The sequence below is a fragment of the Phocoena sinus genome, chromosome 9 (assembly GCF_008692025.1).
Source record: "Phocoena sinus isolate mPhoSin1 chromosome 9, mPhoSin1.pri, whole genome shotgun sequence".
NCBI classification, from domain to species: Eukaryota; Metazoa; Chordata; class Mammalia; order Artiodactyla; family Phocoenidae; genus Phocoena; species Phocoena sinus.
In genome coordinates, this window is record NC_045771.1 from 1,647,704 (window position 1) to 1,666,688 (window position 18,985).

Sequence of the window (18,985 nt, forward strand, 5' to 3'; positions counted from 1 at the left end):
CTATGTTTTGGTTTCTTTTACTCAGTGTATTTATTTTAAGATTCATCAGTGTTGTTTCATGTGTCAGTAGTTCACTCTCTTTATTGTTGAGTAGTATTACATTGTACGTATATACCACAATTTGTTTTTCCATTCACCCACTGAAGGGCATTTGAGTTGTTTACAGCTTTTGGCTATCGTAAATAAAGCTGCCATGGACATTCACATCCAAGTCTCTGTATGGACTTAGGCTTTCATTTCTCTTGGGTAGTAACTAGAAATGGAATGCCTGTGTGTATACTTCATTTATAAAGAAATGGCCGAACTGTTCCAAAGTGCTTATACCATTTTATATCTCCATCACAAGTGTCTGAAAACTCTGGTTCTTCTACATGTTCACCAATACTTGGTATAGTCAGTCAGTTTAACGTTAGCTCTTCTAATAGGTGTGTAGTGGTATCTTTTTGTGGATTTAAGTTGAATTTCCCAGATGACTAACGTGCTCATTTGCCATCTGTATTTTTTTTTTGATGAAATATTTATTCAGATCTTTGGCTCATTTTTTAAAAGTGCTTTCTCACAATACCTGACTTGCAAATATCTTCCCCATTCAGTGGCTTGTCTTTTTATTCTTTTACCAGTATCTTTCAAAGTACAGACATTCTTAATTTGATGAAAACAAATTTACCAAATTTTCTTTTATGGATTGTGCTTTTGGTGTCATACCTAGTAAATCTTCTCTAACCCAAGATGACAAAGATTATCTCCTATGTTTTCTTCTAGAAATTTTATACTTAGGTCCATGACCTATTTTGAGTTAATTTCTATATATAGTATGAGGTGTGAATGAAAGTTTATTTTTTGGCATTTGGTAACCAATTATTCCGGCACCACTGCTTGAACAATCTATTCTTTTCCACCGAATTGCCTTTGAAACTTTGTTGGAAATCTGTTGTCCATGTATGTGTGGGTGCAGATCTATTTCTGAACTCTATTTTGTTCCATCGATGTCTCTGTCTTTACATCAATACTACACCATCTGGATTTCTGTGGGTTGATCATGAGACTTGAAATCAGGTAGTGTAAGTCCTTCAGCTTTGTTCATTTTTTCAGAGTGGTTTTAGTTATTCTGAGTCCTTTGCATTCCTATATGACTTTTAAAAATAGCTTGTCATTTTTCACACAAATGTCCGCTAGGATTTTGATTTGGATTGTGTTTAATCTGTAGAACAAATTGAAAATGATTAATGTCTTTACAATATTGAGTCTTTTAGTCCTTGAACAGTCTGTACTTATTTAGTTCTTTCATTTGTCTCAGCAGTGTTCGTAGTTTTATGTTCAGGGCTTGCACATTTGATAATGTTGTGAATGGTATTTTTTAAAAAAATTCAGTTTCCAATAGTTCATTGCTAGTATGTAGACATACAGTTGATTTTTGTGTGTTGATCTTTTATTTTGCAACTTTGCTAATAAGTTCACTTATTCTAGTAATTCTTTTAAATCTATTTTATAGGTTTCATTGAATTTTCTACTTTGATGATTATGATGTCTGTGAATAAAGGCAGTTTTACTTCTTCCTTTCCAACATGGGTGCTTTTATTTATTTTTCTTCCCTCTTGCATTATCTAGGGCCTCCAGTACAATGTTGAATAGAAGTGTGGTGGGGGCACATGTTCTTGACTTGTTCCTCACCATAGTGGGAAAGCATTCTGACTTTTACCGTTAACTGGTATTAGCTATAGTTTTTGTTTTTTTCTTTGTTTTGGTAGATGCCTTTTACCAGGTTGAAGAAGTTCCCTTCTTTTCCTGCTTAGCTGGAGTTTTTATTAGGAATGGATGTTGTATTTTGTTAAATGCCTTTTCTGCATCTATTGACATAATCATTTTCTTTTTTAGTCACTGATGCTCCGTTCATTTTTTTGTTGTTTTGCTTTCTGTATTTCATTTTGAGTAGTTTCTGTTGAAAATGTCTTCAGATTTACTAATCTCTTCTTTTGCAGTGTCTAATCTGTCTTTAATCCCATCTAGTGTATTTTTCATACCTTACATTGTAATTTTTCTCTGTAGAAGGTAAATTTGGGTCTGTTTTATATCTTTTATGTCTCTACTTAACAAGTTCATGCTTTCCTCTAGCTTCTGAAATATAAGGAATATAGTTATAATTGTTTTAATGTCCTTCATACTCATTCTGTCATCTGTGTCATTTCTGGGTTGGTTGTTTTCCCACAAGCAACGTATTGGTCAGTTCCTGACTGAATACTCAACACGTCCTGTGCACACCTCTCAGGTTCCCACCCTGTGCAGCTCTCTAGCCACCATGCTGTCCCAAGCTCCACCTGCACCTCTTTAACTCAATGAGGTGGTTGGACTCTGTCCCTGTTCCTTTCCACTCTGAGTCAGAAAGCCCTCTTTAGGCAGGAGCTATGACAAACAAAGGGCCCACCTTGCTTGTTTCTCATCTCAGCATCATTGACCTTCATTGCTAGATGTTCAAGGTCTTGAATACCACGGTTTTGTATATTTGGTCCAGTTTTTTTATTGATTCAGGTGTGAGGGAAAATCTGGTCTCCTTCACTTAGTTTTGGCTGGAATCTGAAGTCAATAAACATATTTCTAATTCATGTAATATAATGAAAATCTATTTGCAGAGTAAGACTGGTCAGATTTAAACTCTTTCCTTTAACATCATCTTCTATTACCCCCCCAAAAGTGGAACCTCTCATTAGTTTTAAAATTACTTTCTTTGTGAATAAATAAAATAATTGACAGTGAGCCTATTTACATTAGTCCTGAAATTAATGATGTTCAAAATTGATTGTAGATTTTATTATTTCATACTCTTTAAGTCACATTTATTTTTTGACACTGTGTAGGTAAATTTATTTCAAAAGCCTTGTTTAGAGAAGGGAATTTAAAAATCTAGTCAAGATAATAATTTATACTAACTATTATGGGAATCCAGAGGGGGGGAAATGTGTTAATCCCAATGTTTTGTCAAAGAACACTTAATTTATAAATTTGTTTTTTGTAATAAAAGTATGTGCTCTTTTTGGCAGTCTTTCATTAAAGCCATGGATATTCATGTCAGCCATCTGTGTGATATGCCAGCACACATGATTTATTGAGAAAGTTACTTTAATGATCCTTTTAGTGTGTCAAGCTTTATAAATTCTCTCTCAACTTCTTGCTAGCTAAGGGACATGAATCTGCTTGCTGAAAGTCTGAGTTGACTCAGGTGGACGAACAAACGTAAATTCTCTTGACTCACATTGCAGGTGGAGTAACCAGCTCTTTCTTGAAATGAGGTTTTCTTTTGTACCTTAGTTCTTTTATAGGTATGGATTAAAAAAGATCTTTATTTAAGGAATTATGCATAAAACATTTTCAGTTGAATCCTAGTGCAGGGAGCTGCACTAGGTTTGTTTTGAAGAGTATTTTATTGACAGGTAATGTGGCCTTATGCTTAGCTGCTGTTTAACTAACTGAGCTTCTTACCTGGTATATATTTTACTTATCTTTTGAAGAAATGAACTTCTGAATGGGAATAAGCATTTCACTATTCGACTAGGAGAGTGAAATGACAGCATTTGGTAATTGAAATTTTCTTATAGTTAGTAGTATTTTAAAATTGGCTGCCTTAGTATTTTATATATTTCCCTAGAAATAGAGATTTTGAAGTATTTTACATTTGTATGTCTTATTAAGTTAAAATTTTAAGTATTGTTACTTTTTCTTGTGTTGGTATTTTTAATTAAAAAGTACATTAGACCAAATGGACTTAATAGATATATATATATAGACTGTTCTATCCAAAAGCAGCAGAATACACATTCTTTTCAAGTGCCCAAGGAACATTCTGCACATGCTAGATCACATGCTAGGCCTCAGAACAAGTCTTGGTAAATTTATGAAAATTGAAATCATGTGAAGCATCTTTTCTAACTGCAATACTATAAGACTAGAAATGAACTACAATAAAAGAAACTTCCCCAAACACAAACATGTGGGGGCTAAACAATACATTACTAAACAACCAATGGGTCACTGAAGAAATCAAAGAAGAAATTTAAAAATACCTGTAGACAAATGAAAATGAAAGCACAACGATCCAAAATCTATGGGATTCAGCAAAAGCAATTCTAAGAGGGACAGTTATAGTTATAAAAGCCTACCTCAGGATACAAGAAAAATTTCCAATAAAGAATCTTACTGTATACCTAAAAGAACTAGAAAAACGAAGAACAAACAAAACTCAAAGTTAGTAGAAGGAAAGAAATTGTAAAAGATCACAGCAGAAATAAATGAAATAGAAACTAAAAAAAAAAATAGAAAAGATCAATGAAATTAAGAGCTGGTTCTTTGAAAAGATAAACAAAATTGATAAGCCTTTACCCAGACTGATAAAGAAAAAAAGAGAGGGCCCAAATTAATATCAGAAATTAAAAAGAAGACATTACTACCTATACCACAGAAATACAAAGGATCATAAGAGATTACTAAGAACAACTATATGCCAATAAAATGGACAACCTAGAAGAAATGGACAAATTCCTAGAAATGTACGGTCTCCCAAGACTGAACCAGGAAGAAATAGAAAATATAAACAGACCAATAGCCAGTAATGAAATAGAATCAGTAATAAAAACTCCCAGCAAACAGAAGTCCAGGAGCAGGTGGCTTCACAAATGAATTCTACCACACATTTAGAGAAGAGTTAACACCTGTCCGTTGCAAACTATTCCAAACAATTGCAAAGGAAGGCATGCTATCACCCTGATATCAAAACCAGACAAAGCTATCACACAAAAAAATTACAGACCAATAGCACTGAGGAACATGTACAAAAATCCTCAACAAAATCTTAGCAAACCAAATTCAACAGTACATTAAAAGGATCGTACACCAATAAATAAATAAATAAATAAACAAAGTGATATTTATTCCAGGGATGCAAGGATGGTTCAATATCTGCAAGTCAATCAATGTGATATATCTCATTAAGACACTTGAAGTATAAAAATCATATGATCATCTCAATAGATGCAGAAAAAGCTTTTGACAAAATTCAGTATCCATTTATGATAAAAACTCTGCACAAACTGGGTAGAGGGAACATACCTCAACATAATAAAGGCCATATATGATAAGCCCACAGCTAACATCATACTCAGTGGTGAAAAGCTGAAAGCATTTTCTGTAAGATCAGGAACAAGACAATGATGCCCAGTCCTGCCACTTTTATTCAACATAGTATTTGAAGTCCTAGCCACAGCAGTCAGACAAGAAAAAGAAATAAAAGGAATCCAGATTGGAAAGGAAGAAGTAAAACTGTCACTGTTTGCTGATGACATGATACTATACTTAGAGAATCCTACAGACACCACCAAAAAACTATGAGACCCCATCAATGAATTCCATAAAGTTGCAGGATGCAAAATTAATATACAGAAATCTGTTGCATTTCTATACACTAACAACAAACTATCAGAAAGAGAAATTAATCTCATTTACCATTGCACCAAAAAAGAGTAAAATAGCTAGGAATATATCTAAATAAGGGGGCAAAGACCTGTACTCAGAAAACACTGATGAAAGAAATTGAAAGCAACACAACAGGTGAAGAGAAATACTGTGTTCATGGATTGGAAGAATTAACATTGTTAAAATGACCATACTACCCAAAGCAATCTACAGATTCAGTACAATCAAAATACCAATGACATTTTTCACAGAACTAGAACAAATACTTCTAAAATTTGTATGGAACTACAAAAGATACTGAATTGCCAAAACAATTTTCAGAAGGAAGAATGAAGCTGGAGGTATCAATGCTTTCTGATTTTAAACTATACTACAAAGCTACAGTCATCAAAACAGCATGGTACTGGCGCAAAAACAGACACATAGATCAATGGAACAGAATAGAGAGCCCAGAAGTTAACCCATGCAGCTATGTCAATTAATCTATGACAAAGGAGGCAAGAATGTACAGTGGGGGAAAAGACAGCCTCTTCAATAAATGGTGTTGTAAAAACTGGAAGGCTGTATGCAAAAGAATCAAACTGGACCACTCTCTCACATCATGCGCAAAAATAAATTCAAAACAGATTATTTAAGTGTAAGACCTGAAATCATAAAAGTTCTAGAAGAAAACATAGGCAGTATGCTCTTTGACATCAGCCTTAGCAATATGTTTTTGGGATCTGTCTCCTCAGGCAAGGGAAACAAAAGCAAAATAAACAACTGGGACTACCTCAAACTAAAAATCTTTTGCACGATGAAAGAAACTGTCAACAAAATGAAAATGCTGCCTACTGAATGGGAGAAGATATTTGCAAATGATATATCCGATAAGGAGTTAATATCCAAAATATACAAAGGCTCAATATCAGAAAAACAAACAACCCAATCAAAAAATGGGCAGAAGATCTAAATAGACATTTCTCCAAATAGGAAATACAAGTGGCCAAAAGACACATGAAAAGATGCTCAACATTGCTAATTATTAGAGAAATGCAACTCAAAACTACAACAAGATATTACCTCACGCTGGTCAGAATGGCCATCATCAAAAAGTCTACAAATAGGGACTCCCCAGGTGGCGCAGTGGTTGAGGGTCTGCCTGCTGATGCAGGGGACACGGGTTTGTGTCCCGGTCCGGGAAGATCCCACATGCCACGGAGCGGCTGGGCCAGTGAGCCATGGCTGCTGAGCCTGTGAGTCCAGAGCCTGTGCTCCGCAGCGGGAGAGGCCACAACACTGAGAGGCCCGCGTTGTGAGGCCTGTGTACTGCAAAAAAAAAAAAAAAAAAAGTCTACAAATAATAAATGCTGGAGAGGGTATGGAGAAAAAGGAACCCTCCTGCACTGTTGATGGGAATGTAAATTGGTGCAGCTACTATGGAGAACAGTAGGGAGGTTCCTTAAAAAACTAAAGATAGAGTTACCATTGGATCCTGCAATCCCACTCCTGGGTATTTATCTGAAGAAAATGAAAACACTAATTAGAAAATATGTATGCACCCCTATGTTCATTGCAGCATTATTTATAATAGCTAAGATATGGAAGCAACCAAAGTGCCCATCAATAGATGAATGGGTAAAGATGTGTGTGTGTGTATATCCACACACCACACCACACACACACACACACACACACACACACACACACACACTGGAATGTTACTCAAACATAAAAAAGATTGAAATATAACCATTTATGACAACATGGGTAGACCTAGAGAGTATTACGCTTGGTGAAATAAGTCAGGCAGAGAAAGACAAATACTGTAAGATTCCACTGATAATATGAAATCTAAGAAACAAAACAAATGAACAAACATAGCAAAACGGAAACAGAGTTATAGATACAGAGAGCAGGTGGTTTCCAGAGGGAGGGCGGTAAGGGGAGGAAAGAAATAGGTGAGGAGATTAGAGTTGCAAAAGTCATGGTCTGAAATGTATGGTGTGGGGAATATAGTCAATAACTATGTAATTAGACATCGTGATCATTTTGAAATGTATAGAAGTATTGAATCACTATGTCGTGTAACAGGAACTTGCATAGTGTTTTAGGTCGATCATACTTCAAAAACAAACTCATAGGAAAAAAAGATCAGATTTGTGGTTAGCAGGGACGGGAGGTGGGTGGAAGGGGAACTGGATGAAGGCCGTCAAAGGGTACAGACTTCCAGTTACAAGATAAATGAGTACTAGGGGTATGATATGCAACATGATACCTAGAGTTAACACTGCTGTGTGCTGTGGAGGCAGGTTGTTAAGGGGTAAATCCTGAGAGTTCTCATCACGTGGGAAAAGTTCTTTTTAACTTTCTAAGTTTTTATCTGTTTGAGGTGATGAATGTTCACTAAACTTATTGTAATAAACATTTCCTTTGTATGTGAGTCCCGTCATGCTGCACACATTAAACTTACGTAGTGAGGTATGTAAATTACATCTCAATAAAACTGGAAGAAAAGAATTAAAATAAACAGTACATTGTACAGTTTAATTACTGCTGTGACACAATCCTCTCAGACACTTTAGAAAAGTGATTATTTAAGGCTTCTTGTCTAATAGAAGATTTTCAGAAGTGAAGAACTGTGTGGTACCAGAGTAATCTTTTACTCAGTCGATATTAGTTAGATTTTTAAAACATTGAATTTGAAACAGCAAGGTCTTTAGAGCTCGTCCCTATAATCTCTAGTATTTTGTCTGCTGCCTCACGCGTACTCTAGCAACAGACTCCTGGATTTCTGTCTGTGAGGCCAACCTGAGGTATCTTTGGACCGGAACATCTAATGAGAGAGATTGCGCTTCGCCTGGTGTTTCTCACTGGGTCTTGACCCTGATTCTCGAGATACCAAGTTGAGTCCACTAAGAAGTTCTAGTGAAAGTATTTTTCTGTTGTTCATAACATACCTTCCATTCTCACTCTGCGAATGCTTTCTGCCCCCGACCTCACTCTCATGCAGTGGTGCTGTCCCAGCACGGCACAGGCCAAGTTCTGGGCGGTGCCAAATTGCTATTTAGCATACAACAGTGGTTGCCAAAGTGGAGTTGGTTTCCCGTCCATTCACAAAGTAAGTCATTGGGCTGTGTGAAGAAACTATTAGAACTTGTATTTATTTTTATTGTTATAATTTTTAAAGCTTTTGTTTTGTGTGTAAAATAATGTATGTGTCAGTGAGTAGTACATATATATCAATAGTTTATAGATAATTAAAATACACATATAATGGGTATATGTACTCTAATTTTATTTTTGCTTTTGGTGGTATATGATCAAAAATTTTTGAGACCGGATAAGACTCTTATAGCACATCTGGGTGAGGGTTTTTATTCTGTTATTTGTCAGTTCCTCCATAAATATGAGCTTCATGATATGCACAATTGTGTGTGTGTGTGTGCGCACACATGTGTGCGCACGCATGCCCCCTCACGTATGTGTGTTTTTCTTGTGAAAAATTCCGTGGCTCTCACCAGATTCTCGGGAGTCTTTGGCCCTGAAGATCAAATATGCTGGGTTTCTCTGGTGGTGCAGTGGTTAAGAATCCACCTGCCAATGCAGGGGACACGGGTTGGAGCCCTGGTCCGGGAAGATCCTGCATGCCACGGTGCAACTAATCCCACGTACCACAACTACTGGGCCTGCGCTCTAGAGCCCGCGATCCACAACTACTGAAGCCTGCGCGCCTAGAGCCCATGCTCCACAACAAGAGAAGCCAGCGCAATGAGAAGCCTGTGGGCACCTCAACAGAGAGTAGCCCCTGCTCGCTGAAACTAGAGAAAGCCCGTGCTGAGCAATGAAGACCCAATGCAGCCAAAAATAAATAAATAAATGTTTTCTAAAAAATGCATAAAATCAAATATGCTTATCTGGGATCCCTGGGCCATGAAACCACAAAATTTCTTTTTGGGAGGACTGTACCTTGTTTACAGATAACTGCCTAGTTTAAATTAAGTGGTACTAACTGATTCACTTTGTTATAAAGCAGAAACTAACACACCGTTGTAAAGCAATTGTGTACTCCAATAAAGATGTAAAAAAAAATTAAGTGATACTTCATTTGAAAAATAATATATATGATTAGATACATATTCTTTTTTCAATTAATTAATTTTGGCTGCATTGGGTCTTCGTTGCTGCGCGTGGGCTTTCTCTAGTTGTGGCGAGCGGGGGCTACTCTGTTGCGGAGCGCGGGCTTCTCACTGCAGTGGCTTCTCGTTGCGGAGCACAGGCTCTAGGCGCGCGGGCTTTAGTGGTTGTGGCTCGCGGGTTCTAGAGCGCAGGCTCAGTAGTTGTGGCGCACAGACTTAGTTGCTCCGCGGCATGTGGGATCTTCCCAGACCAGGGCTTGAACCCATGTCCCCAGTACTGGCAGGCGTATTCTTAACCACTGTGCCACCAGGGAAGTCCCATATTCTTTTTAATAGATTGAAGTCTTATTAAGTCTTTAGTCTGATGAACTGCCGCCAGAATGGTTGCCGTGATCTCATGGTGTGACCTGTGCTGCATACTCTACTAGGGTCTGGGTCCCCTTTACCTTCTTTTAAAAGATATTTTATTGTATGTTTTCACTAACCTTATACTTCTTTAAAATATTATGATAGATTATTGTCTCTCAAATTCAACTACATTGGCCCTGGATAGATGTGGTTACAAAAGAGCTGCTATTTGAAACCGGCTGTTTTTCTGCTGTCTCCATAAGCTGCTTTTGTGGAGTCTGTCTGTGTAATAGGTGATGGGACTGCATTGAGTGGGGATGTGAGTTAAGTTTAAAAGTCAGCTGATAAGATGAAATTGAGTTTAGTCAAAGTTATTCTTGAAATTCTTAGATCACCCATAAAATTAAAGGTATATGATTTTGTCTATACAGTCCTTTGTGGTTAAAATTTTATATGGCCCCGAGTAGCTCTTCAGTTTCTTCCTTAAAGAGTGTCAACAATCCCATCATCTCTCAGTTGACTGACCACTTGAATGCTGTTTTACTTATTTATTCATTCATTTACCAGTAGTCAGAAAAACTCTACCATTCACATATTCTTTCCAATAAGTACTGGGCCTAGGACACGAGCTCACTGAACAGAATGACTATTCAGATTTTTTTTCAATAAAAAGACTTGTTTTTTAAATATGTATAGGTGAATTTAAGTAACTTCAATGCATATATGATACAACTGCACTGCATTTCCAACCTATACGACATAATTACACTGTATTTCCAGCGTTGGCCATTTCCCTGCGCAAGCCTGTAGCATCCAACTCAGATGAATAATGTGTGTGTGTGTTTTTTCCCTTGGAAAGGAATCACTCTATCTGTTTATTTGTTATGTAATAAGTTTTAAGCATGTGCAAGGCATTGCTCTGGGCATTGGAATTATAAGAATGAAAATGACACAGTCCCTGTCCTTATAGAACTTACATTCTAGTGGCGAAAGTAGGCAATAAATAAACCACAAAGGAGGGCTTCCCTGGTGACGCAGTGGTTAAGAGTCCGCCTGCCGATGCAGGGGACGCAGGTTGGTGCCCTGGTCCGGGAAGATCCCACATGCTGCGGAGCGGCTGGGCCTGTGAGCCATGGCCGCTGAGCCTGCGCGTCCAGAGCCTGTGCTCCGCAACGGGAGAGGCCACAACAGTGAGAGGCCCGCTTACCGCAAAAAAAAAAAAAAAAAAAAAAACCCAAAAGAAAAGAAGCATTTCGGGTAGTGTGTGCTGTGAAGAAACATAATCAGGGTGGAGGGCCTTGGCAGGTCCGCTGTCTGGGGAAGGGGAATCAGGTGGCCTCTCGGAGGAGGTGACATGTGAACAGGAGCCTGCATGAAGAGGGGACAAGGGTGGGGGAGGTGAGAGGGTTTGTCAGGTGTCTCTTCCATCACGACCCTGGTTTCCAAGTTCAGGGGAGCAGGCAGCACCCACCCGCCCCACACGAGTGGCACGGTGGGTTTCTTGTGGATGTAGGCGAAACCTCTGAGCAAGTGACTCATGTCAGCGCCACTGCTCATCGCTTCCAAGAGGCTGCGATATGTGGGCAGAGTCGCTTTGGGTTGACTGGGGTTTTCCCACCAGGTAACAGCCGTGCGTTTTACCTAGGATCCCACCAACAGAAATGAGAAAGTCCATGGAATTTGATCCGTCTGATTTGTACTTTATTTTGTTATGTATATATAAATTTATTGTACCTGATTTTATTAAGGGCTATTTTATTTATTTTTAACAGGAATCACTAGATTTGATCTACTTGGAGACTTTGGAAGGTTTAATTGGCTGGGAAATTTCTATATTGTGTTATCCTACAATTTGCTTTTTGCTATTATGACAACATTGTGTCTGGTCAGAAAATTCACCTCTGCTGTACGAGAAGAACTTTTCAAGGCCCTAGGTAATTCTCAGGTTTATGGGTATTTTTGTCTTTTTCTACTTATTAATAATTTTGACATTTCAGCAAATTTTAAGTCTTCATCTCTTCATTTTTCCAAATGTGTAAATCCTTAGAGGTCACATTCCTGACCCACTGCTTACTGGTTATGCTCTTGTGTAAAATTACTTCATTAAGTCTCATCTTTCTCATCTGTAAAATGGTGATAATATCTTCTTCTTTTAGGACTGTTGTGAATATTAACTGAAATCGTTCTTTTGAGGGCCTAAGCATAATCCTAGCACATGGTAGAGCTCAGTAAACATTAACTCTTTGACTGTGATGATGCGGGCGGGTGTGGTGAGCTGAGGGTGATCACGTGCTAAAGACATATTTGGGTGTTGATACCTCGGACTATTTTTTAGTGAAAGGTTTTTTTCAGGATTGGATTTTATAGGTATCAGGCTGACCCACAATTATAATTCTCTTCAGTTAGTCGGATAATAATTCAGAATAAAAATATTAGTGTTCTTGACATTAATAAGAGAGAGGGCATTCATTATGTACTCTATGAGTCATATGCATTGTGACAGTATTAAAAACTCATAGGTTTGGCTAAGCTATAAAGGGTACAAATGTAACCTATGAATGTATTTTTCGTGCCTGCTTCAACATTAGTACTAAACATATTTCAGGTTTTGTATTTTAGGAATACCAGGACAATATAAGCTGTCTTGATGTATAAGCCCTCTTGGGCTTAGGGTGTGTAATTTTATAAAAGAAGGGAAAGGTACTGATTTATTGTAGAAAGTCCTGACAGTAGCCGTTTACCTGAACTGACATCATTTGAATGCTTATACTCCGTACTCTTTTGTGGCTTTTAGCTATTGCAAAAGGCAACGTAATAATTGATTCGTTAAGATTCTGTTTTCAGATACTTTAAACCTTATGAACAGCAATAAAGCTTTGCATACCACCAAGCCTTTCCAACCGTGATGCTTGAAAGGATGACCTTTGGGAAGGAAGAAGGATTTCAGATTATCTGTTCATGTCTGTTTTACTGCACATTTATCGTGGGAGGGGGTGGTTGATGAGATATTGGCCTGAAAGGGGAAGTTACATCTCATTTCAGCTGAAGCACCAGATAATCTATGGATTTTAATGCCTAGGTTCCTTAATGCTGGTCAGATTAAAATCTAAAGGTGAAGTCAGAATCAAACAGTCCTCTCAGCCAAATTTTTAGAGTTAAAATTTCATTTTTAAGCCTGTTGTAGCATCAGCAATATTAGTTAGCCATAATCTCAGATAAATTCCTACTTACATTCACGAAAATGAGATGGTTATGAATAAATTGCAGTAAGTTTGAGTTGGGTATTCTGGATACCATCTTGCTAAGGAAGTCTTTATTAAAACAGTAAAATGTAATTTAACCTAAGGTAAAAGTTGTAAATGTTGTGTTGGCTCTTTGGCCGTAAGAGGCAGTGAAATCATCAAGAGTTGTGTAAAACATCTAATAGATACAGTTTTTTTTTTCCCTAATGTTTTCTGTTACTCTTTGGAATGCTCTAAGGAGGCAATGCCTTATACCTAGAAAATGATCCTCATTAAGTGTATGTCATGTGTGAGTGACCTGAGATCTTAAATATGATTTCACTGGGAATCATAATTTGATTATAAAATATAAAATTTAACTATATCCTTTCTTTTTTCTTTTTCTTCTTCTTCTTTTGTGTGTGTGTGGGAGGTGGGGTGGGAGGGATTTTTCTCTCTGCTGCTGTGCGTTGAGAATCATAACATCTATCTCATAGAGTACCTGGCACGTGGCAGACACTCAGAATGTAGCTACCATGATGGTGGTGGAGGTGATTGTTTTTGCAGAAGAGAGACATTGTAGTTTTCCTGAATGCATAACCTTTGCTACACCCAGGTTTGAGAAGTAACTCATTGAAATAATCGATCCTAAAGGGGTTCTGTTCCAGGGAGGGCGTTGGTCACTCGGTCGCTGCTCTCTTTGCCCACGTCCTTCTGCAGCCGGCCTGTGTTAACACGCTTTCTCGCGTCCAGCAGTTGTAGGTGCCCTCTGTCACTCAGTGGCTTGGCCGTTGCTGAACAAAAAAGCAAGAACTGTTTTTTTGTGTGTGTTGGATTGATTTATTTTTCCTTTCCCAGTCATGCATCATAGACAGGCTGAGTTTTACCTTTTCTTTCATTAAGATATGCAATGATAGAAATTTAAAAATTTGGAGTGCTATGTTGGCTTACGAGGGATATAAAATTGCTTACCAGTCAGGTAGACAACCGTCTGAAATTTTAGGGGAAAAATCATCTTATCCAGGTATATTTTTACAAATATCTGAGCCTCATAAAAATTGTTTCCTCAAAATCTTTTCCATGGATGTGTTGCTTATGTGCTCGTGACTGTCTTTATGCTTCATTTTGTTAAAGTGCTCAGAGCTTTAATGCCACTTAAACTCTTAAAATTTCTTCTCGCTTTTCTGCCTGTGAGGGTGCAGTGTTGTCCTATGTGTCAGGTATACCATGTAAATAATTGCTGTGTGATACAGAGGGAAAGTAATGTAACTTGAAAGGTAGTAACAATCTTTTACTCTGAAATATCTTTGAGTAGTGAAATCTTCTTTATGGTCAGTTTGTTCTGTTGCCATTTCTTTCTTCTTGGTAGTGTCTTCTGTTGCTTTTCTTTTTACTTGCATGCTTTATGTTTTGGTGTGTCTTTCCCTGCATTTTCCTGTGAGTGTGTATGTATGGGTGTCTTTTAAAACAAAAATGGGGTCATCCTCGTTTCAGGTTGTTCCCTGGGAAGGGCACTAGGGTGTGGGGATAAGCTTGCAGGAGGAGGTTTATTAGAAGTTGCTCTTGGGACCAAGGTGGAGGGCGGGGCGGGGGCAGGAGCTGTGCAGAGGGCAGTGGCCGCTGCATCTCACCGGAAGCCTCAGCCGGCCCCGTGGGATGTTGGATGAAGGAAGGACTCCCAGGCTGCCCTGAACTAGGGGAGGCCCGACTGCCTCCTGGGCAGCTGTCTTCAGCTCAGGCCCAGGCGCTGCCGGTGGGGAGAAGGGCCCTTTCATCCTACAGGGAGCGTAGCCAGAGAGGCACAGTTCCCTCAGGAGCACAGCACACTCTGCCCGACCTCTCAACAATGCATTAGTTCTTACATCTTCTTCATTTTCCTGCAGGGCTTCATAAACTTCACTTATCAGATACTTCAAGGGATTCAGAAACCACAAAGCCTTCTGCAAATGGGCATCAGAAAGCACTGTGAGACCCACAGCACCGCTCTGCAATCAAGAGCCTGAGCACCCCAAACTTGTGACATTCCCGTCAGTCAGGGATGTTTCCTGCTGGCTGTGGTCCACGTTTACGGCCTGGGCCTGTCAGTGTCGTTTTCATAATCTAAGAGCTCGGCTGTTGCAGGTCTTCTTCTTTTTATTTACCTTTGGGGCGGCCCTTGTAGTTCCCAGCCAGGTGCAGCCTCCTCAGGGCGGCACGTCTTCTGGGGCCATGTTTGCTTGCATCAGTTATGCGCCCATATGAGAGTGTTAGAAAAGGCCAACTTTGGGGCTTTCTAAGGATTCACTTCAATCTTGTTATATATTCCATTCAAAACGAATTCCATTCATGCCCTACATGAAACGGCATCCTTGGTACTTAGATGTGAAATTTCTGCAAAAAATGAAAGTTTATGGATGATATTGCAGTGGGTACATTGGAACTGTAAATGGTTGCAGATTATATTTTTCACTTCCTTAAAGAAAAAACAAAAGCATAGTTCTGATTTATGTTACAGAATGATATTGATTGGACTTTGAGTCAAGGGAAAAATACAAAATTCTTTTAAAACCTGAGCCTTGGTAGGATGCCACAGGAATACCTCCTACTGTCCAGTGGAATAAGCTATGGTAGGAAGTATTATGTAATCATACTTCTCTGACAGTTTATGTGTATATAATTCAATATTACCTCTCATAACATAGTTGCCAGTGTTGAATACACTTGTAACTTAGATTTTGCCTTATAGGCTATATGTACACTCAGTTTTTTTTAAACATTTTTTTCAGAAATCCCTTAATTCCCTGTGTCCATTATGAACTCTAAATGCTCTGTGGTAGACACCCCTTCTGTCGCCACGGTCTTCAGGCTTTGATCACTTCTGTACATGCCAATTTAAACATCAGACTTACGAATGTTACCATTTAACGCCCAAAACACACAGCATCAGCATTCATGATGTAAGAAAAGTTTCGCCGTGTATCGTGGTCTGATGATCATTCAGTTATTAAATTGTAAATAATTCTTGGGATGGGTTCTTGACTTAAGTCCACTGAATAAAAGCTATAACATTATACTCCGTGTTACCATCCACTAGGATCGAGTACCAGAAATTGTGCATGCAAAAATAGCAGGTGGGTCCACTTGCACACAGTTCATATCACGCAGCCTCTGTAAGCACATATGTTCATATGCGCTGTGTTTGGCAACAGGTTGTGTTCAGACAAAAGTAAAAGAACAGTTTTCTCAAATTGTTGAATTTAAAGGGTTTTTGGGGAGAAATTTATGAAAAACAGGCTATATATATTTTGACATCAAAAATTTCCACTTAGATCCGATGTAATAAGAGAAAGTAACCCAGAGCTCCATTGTGTATACTTCTCCTTTATTTATACCTCTGCATTTCCTTCTGAGCTTCTCTTCCTGTTAAAATGCAGCTTAGTTTTAAAATAAAAGAACATTTTGTGATTCTAAACAACACTCAGTAAATACCACCAGTCTAGTATGGGTGAATTTCTCAGCATAAGATCCACATACTGAGAAAATGAATAAAAATTGGCTGCTTTCTAATTTTACTGGTAATTATACCTATTTAAGTGTTAATTGCAAGTTTTGATTTTTACTGAAACTTGCTTGCTTTGAGCAGACCAGGTCAAGGGGAGAAGAGAAAGGAATTCCTTTAAATAAAAGAATATCACTTTTAACTTACACTAATTTCAGGGCAGACATCCAGAGGAAGAGCTTCTGGGTATTTGTAAGATGTCTGAAAATTTTTGAGTAAAATATTAAACTTTTCAATGTCTGTATCAACTCTTTGTTCATTTGAAAGTTTCTTTCCATCAAGAGGACTTAAGCCAGGTTTGGATTAGTAAGGAGTGAAATGTATTTATAAATTCCTGAAGCTCTTATTGGATGCTTCTTCACTGCTGTGTGGAGCAGAGGGACGGTTTTGAACCTTGGGTGCCAGATGCCTTCTGTGGAAGCAAATATAGGTTGTCACATCCTCGGTCTGCACGTAATGACAGCCACCCGAGGCTCTAGCAACACCTGGTGCATTCCTGGTCACAAGCGCAGTCTTCCTCTTGAGGGAGACACTTACTGTAAATGCAGGCGTTTCTCCTGCATGCACGCTGGAGGCTGGCATGTGCACCTGTGGCAGAGGTGGCTGCGGCGCACTGAGGCCGAGCACTGGAGGACCGGTAAGGACAGACAGGCACCCGTGAGCTTCCTGTTACTGCAGTTGTGAGTGCAGTGGAGGGCGAGCACGAGGCCTCGGGTCCGAGGTCCCGGTGCCGGCGGTCGGACGGGCCTGAAACTGCCTTCCTTCTAAGTGGGTGGGGTACATCACTGACTGCGTTAAATCAAATGCTCCTTTTATTTTTTCTCACCACTAGGATCTATTTTAAAAGGGCATTAGGCACTGCAATCACAGAGTTTCTTGAGGAGACTGGGCCAATTCTTACCATTCATTGGTTCTACAGTATGTAAATAAATTATTTTGAAGTTATAAATTTTACAGATTATAATGTTTGTAATGATTTTTACTGATTTTCCAAGATATTTCTTAGATTTAAAATTTGTTTAGCTTTATATACATTCTGTGTAAAAATAGACCTGCTGTAAATATGAGACTTTATGTGAAAATTACACACACACACACACACACACACACAGGTTAGCACCTTCAGTGCCACGCTGAGGGGTTGACAGTGGATGAGAATGAAACCTTCCTGTTGGTTCTCAGTCTCGGGTGTGTCAAAGGTGCATATATACCTGACCTTCGGGGCACCGGCTTCTGCCTGGTTTTCTGGAGCAGTCGGCCTCCCTGTGGCCCCTGTAACCGCCTTATTTGCCAGCAACACAGGCTTACATCGCGTGAAAGCCCTAGGTGGCTTTCTATGTTGTTAGCACAGTATTTAGTATATAAAGGCAGAGTTCTTAAAATAATTTTTTTTAAAGTATGAGGATACATGCAGTACTGACTTTTTAAACTTTTAAAAAATTGGTATGATGTTACTTTAAAAATAATGTTTGGATGCACTGGCAAATTATTTTTGTTTACAGAGTGTTTTGTTTACAGGTTATCAGTCTTGTTTCTATGAGATACTTTTAGTGTGACTTTTTAAATGTCTCAGAAATTAAAGTTTTACAAAAAGTGATTTCATATTTTGGTTTACAAGTACTCAAATGTGTTTTTTATTTTTAATCTTAAATACCATCATGGCTAAAACTTAAGGGCGTATATAGGTTATTTTCATTTCAGTTTTATAAAGGGCAGTAACTATTATGGAATGTTGAATTGAGGGAGGAGTGGATATTTTCTCTCCTTTTTGTTGGGGAGTTTTTGATGGATCAATTTCTTGCAAACTTAAATGTAGCATCAATAATTGAAATCATGTATGTTATTTCTTTGACTTATTTAGGTTTGATTTCTCTAATTTCTTCCATTGAAGGACTGAGCCATATACCTGATTGTGGTGTGAGCAGCTTAATCCAGAGTGCTTGGAAGGCAAAGGCCTTTAGCATGTGGTTCATTCACTGACAAACAGAAGCCTCTACGGCAGTGGCTTTCAGACTTCTGACCAGAGTAAGAAATCCAGTCTACATTGTAACTCACACACACATACATACTTCTATAGACAAACAAAAATTTAACAAAACAGTACCTACTTTTACTGTGTGTGATGCATGCTGGCTTTTTCTATTCTGTTTTGTTGGTATTTTTAAAAAAATACTTGACGCAAACCACCAAGTCATTTCCTGGCTGAAAGAATACAAAGCATTTTTTTGGCTTTTGAATATTGTTCAGGTAAAATTCATTATTGCAAATACCACTGAAACAAAAGGATTGCATATGCAAAT

The 18,985-nt window shown here is 38.4% G+C and overlaps 1 protein-coding gene across 10 annotated transcripts in view; it reads left to right on the plus strand.

The window, feature by feature from the left end:
• The window catches only part of LMBR1 (limb development membrane protein 1), a 179,566-nt gene that overhangs the window by 124,774 nt on the left and 35,807 nt on the right, over positions 1 to 18,985 (plus strand). For 7 of the 10 annotated variants that reach the window (XM_032643148.1, XM_032643153.1, XM_032643156.1 and 4 more), the window contains 2 exons: positions 11,699 to 11,860; positions 15,031 to 18,391. The exons of 1 other annotated variant lie outside the window; for it this stretch is intronic. In XM_032643148.1, the coding sequence (XP_032499039.1) occupies positions 11,699 to 11,860; positions 15,031 to 15,116 (248 nt within the window). In that variant the 3' untranslated portion in view covers positions 15,117 to 18,391. Of the gene's footprint in view, positions 1 to 8,963; positions 9,043 to 11,698; positions 11,861 to 15,030; positions 18,392 to 18,985 lie in introns of those variants that run through there. 2 more of the 10 variants (XM_032643149.1, XM_032643151.1) reach the window with 2 other exon arrangements.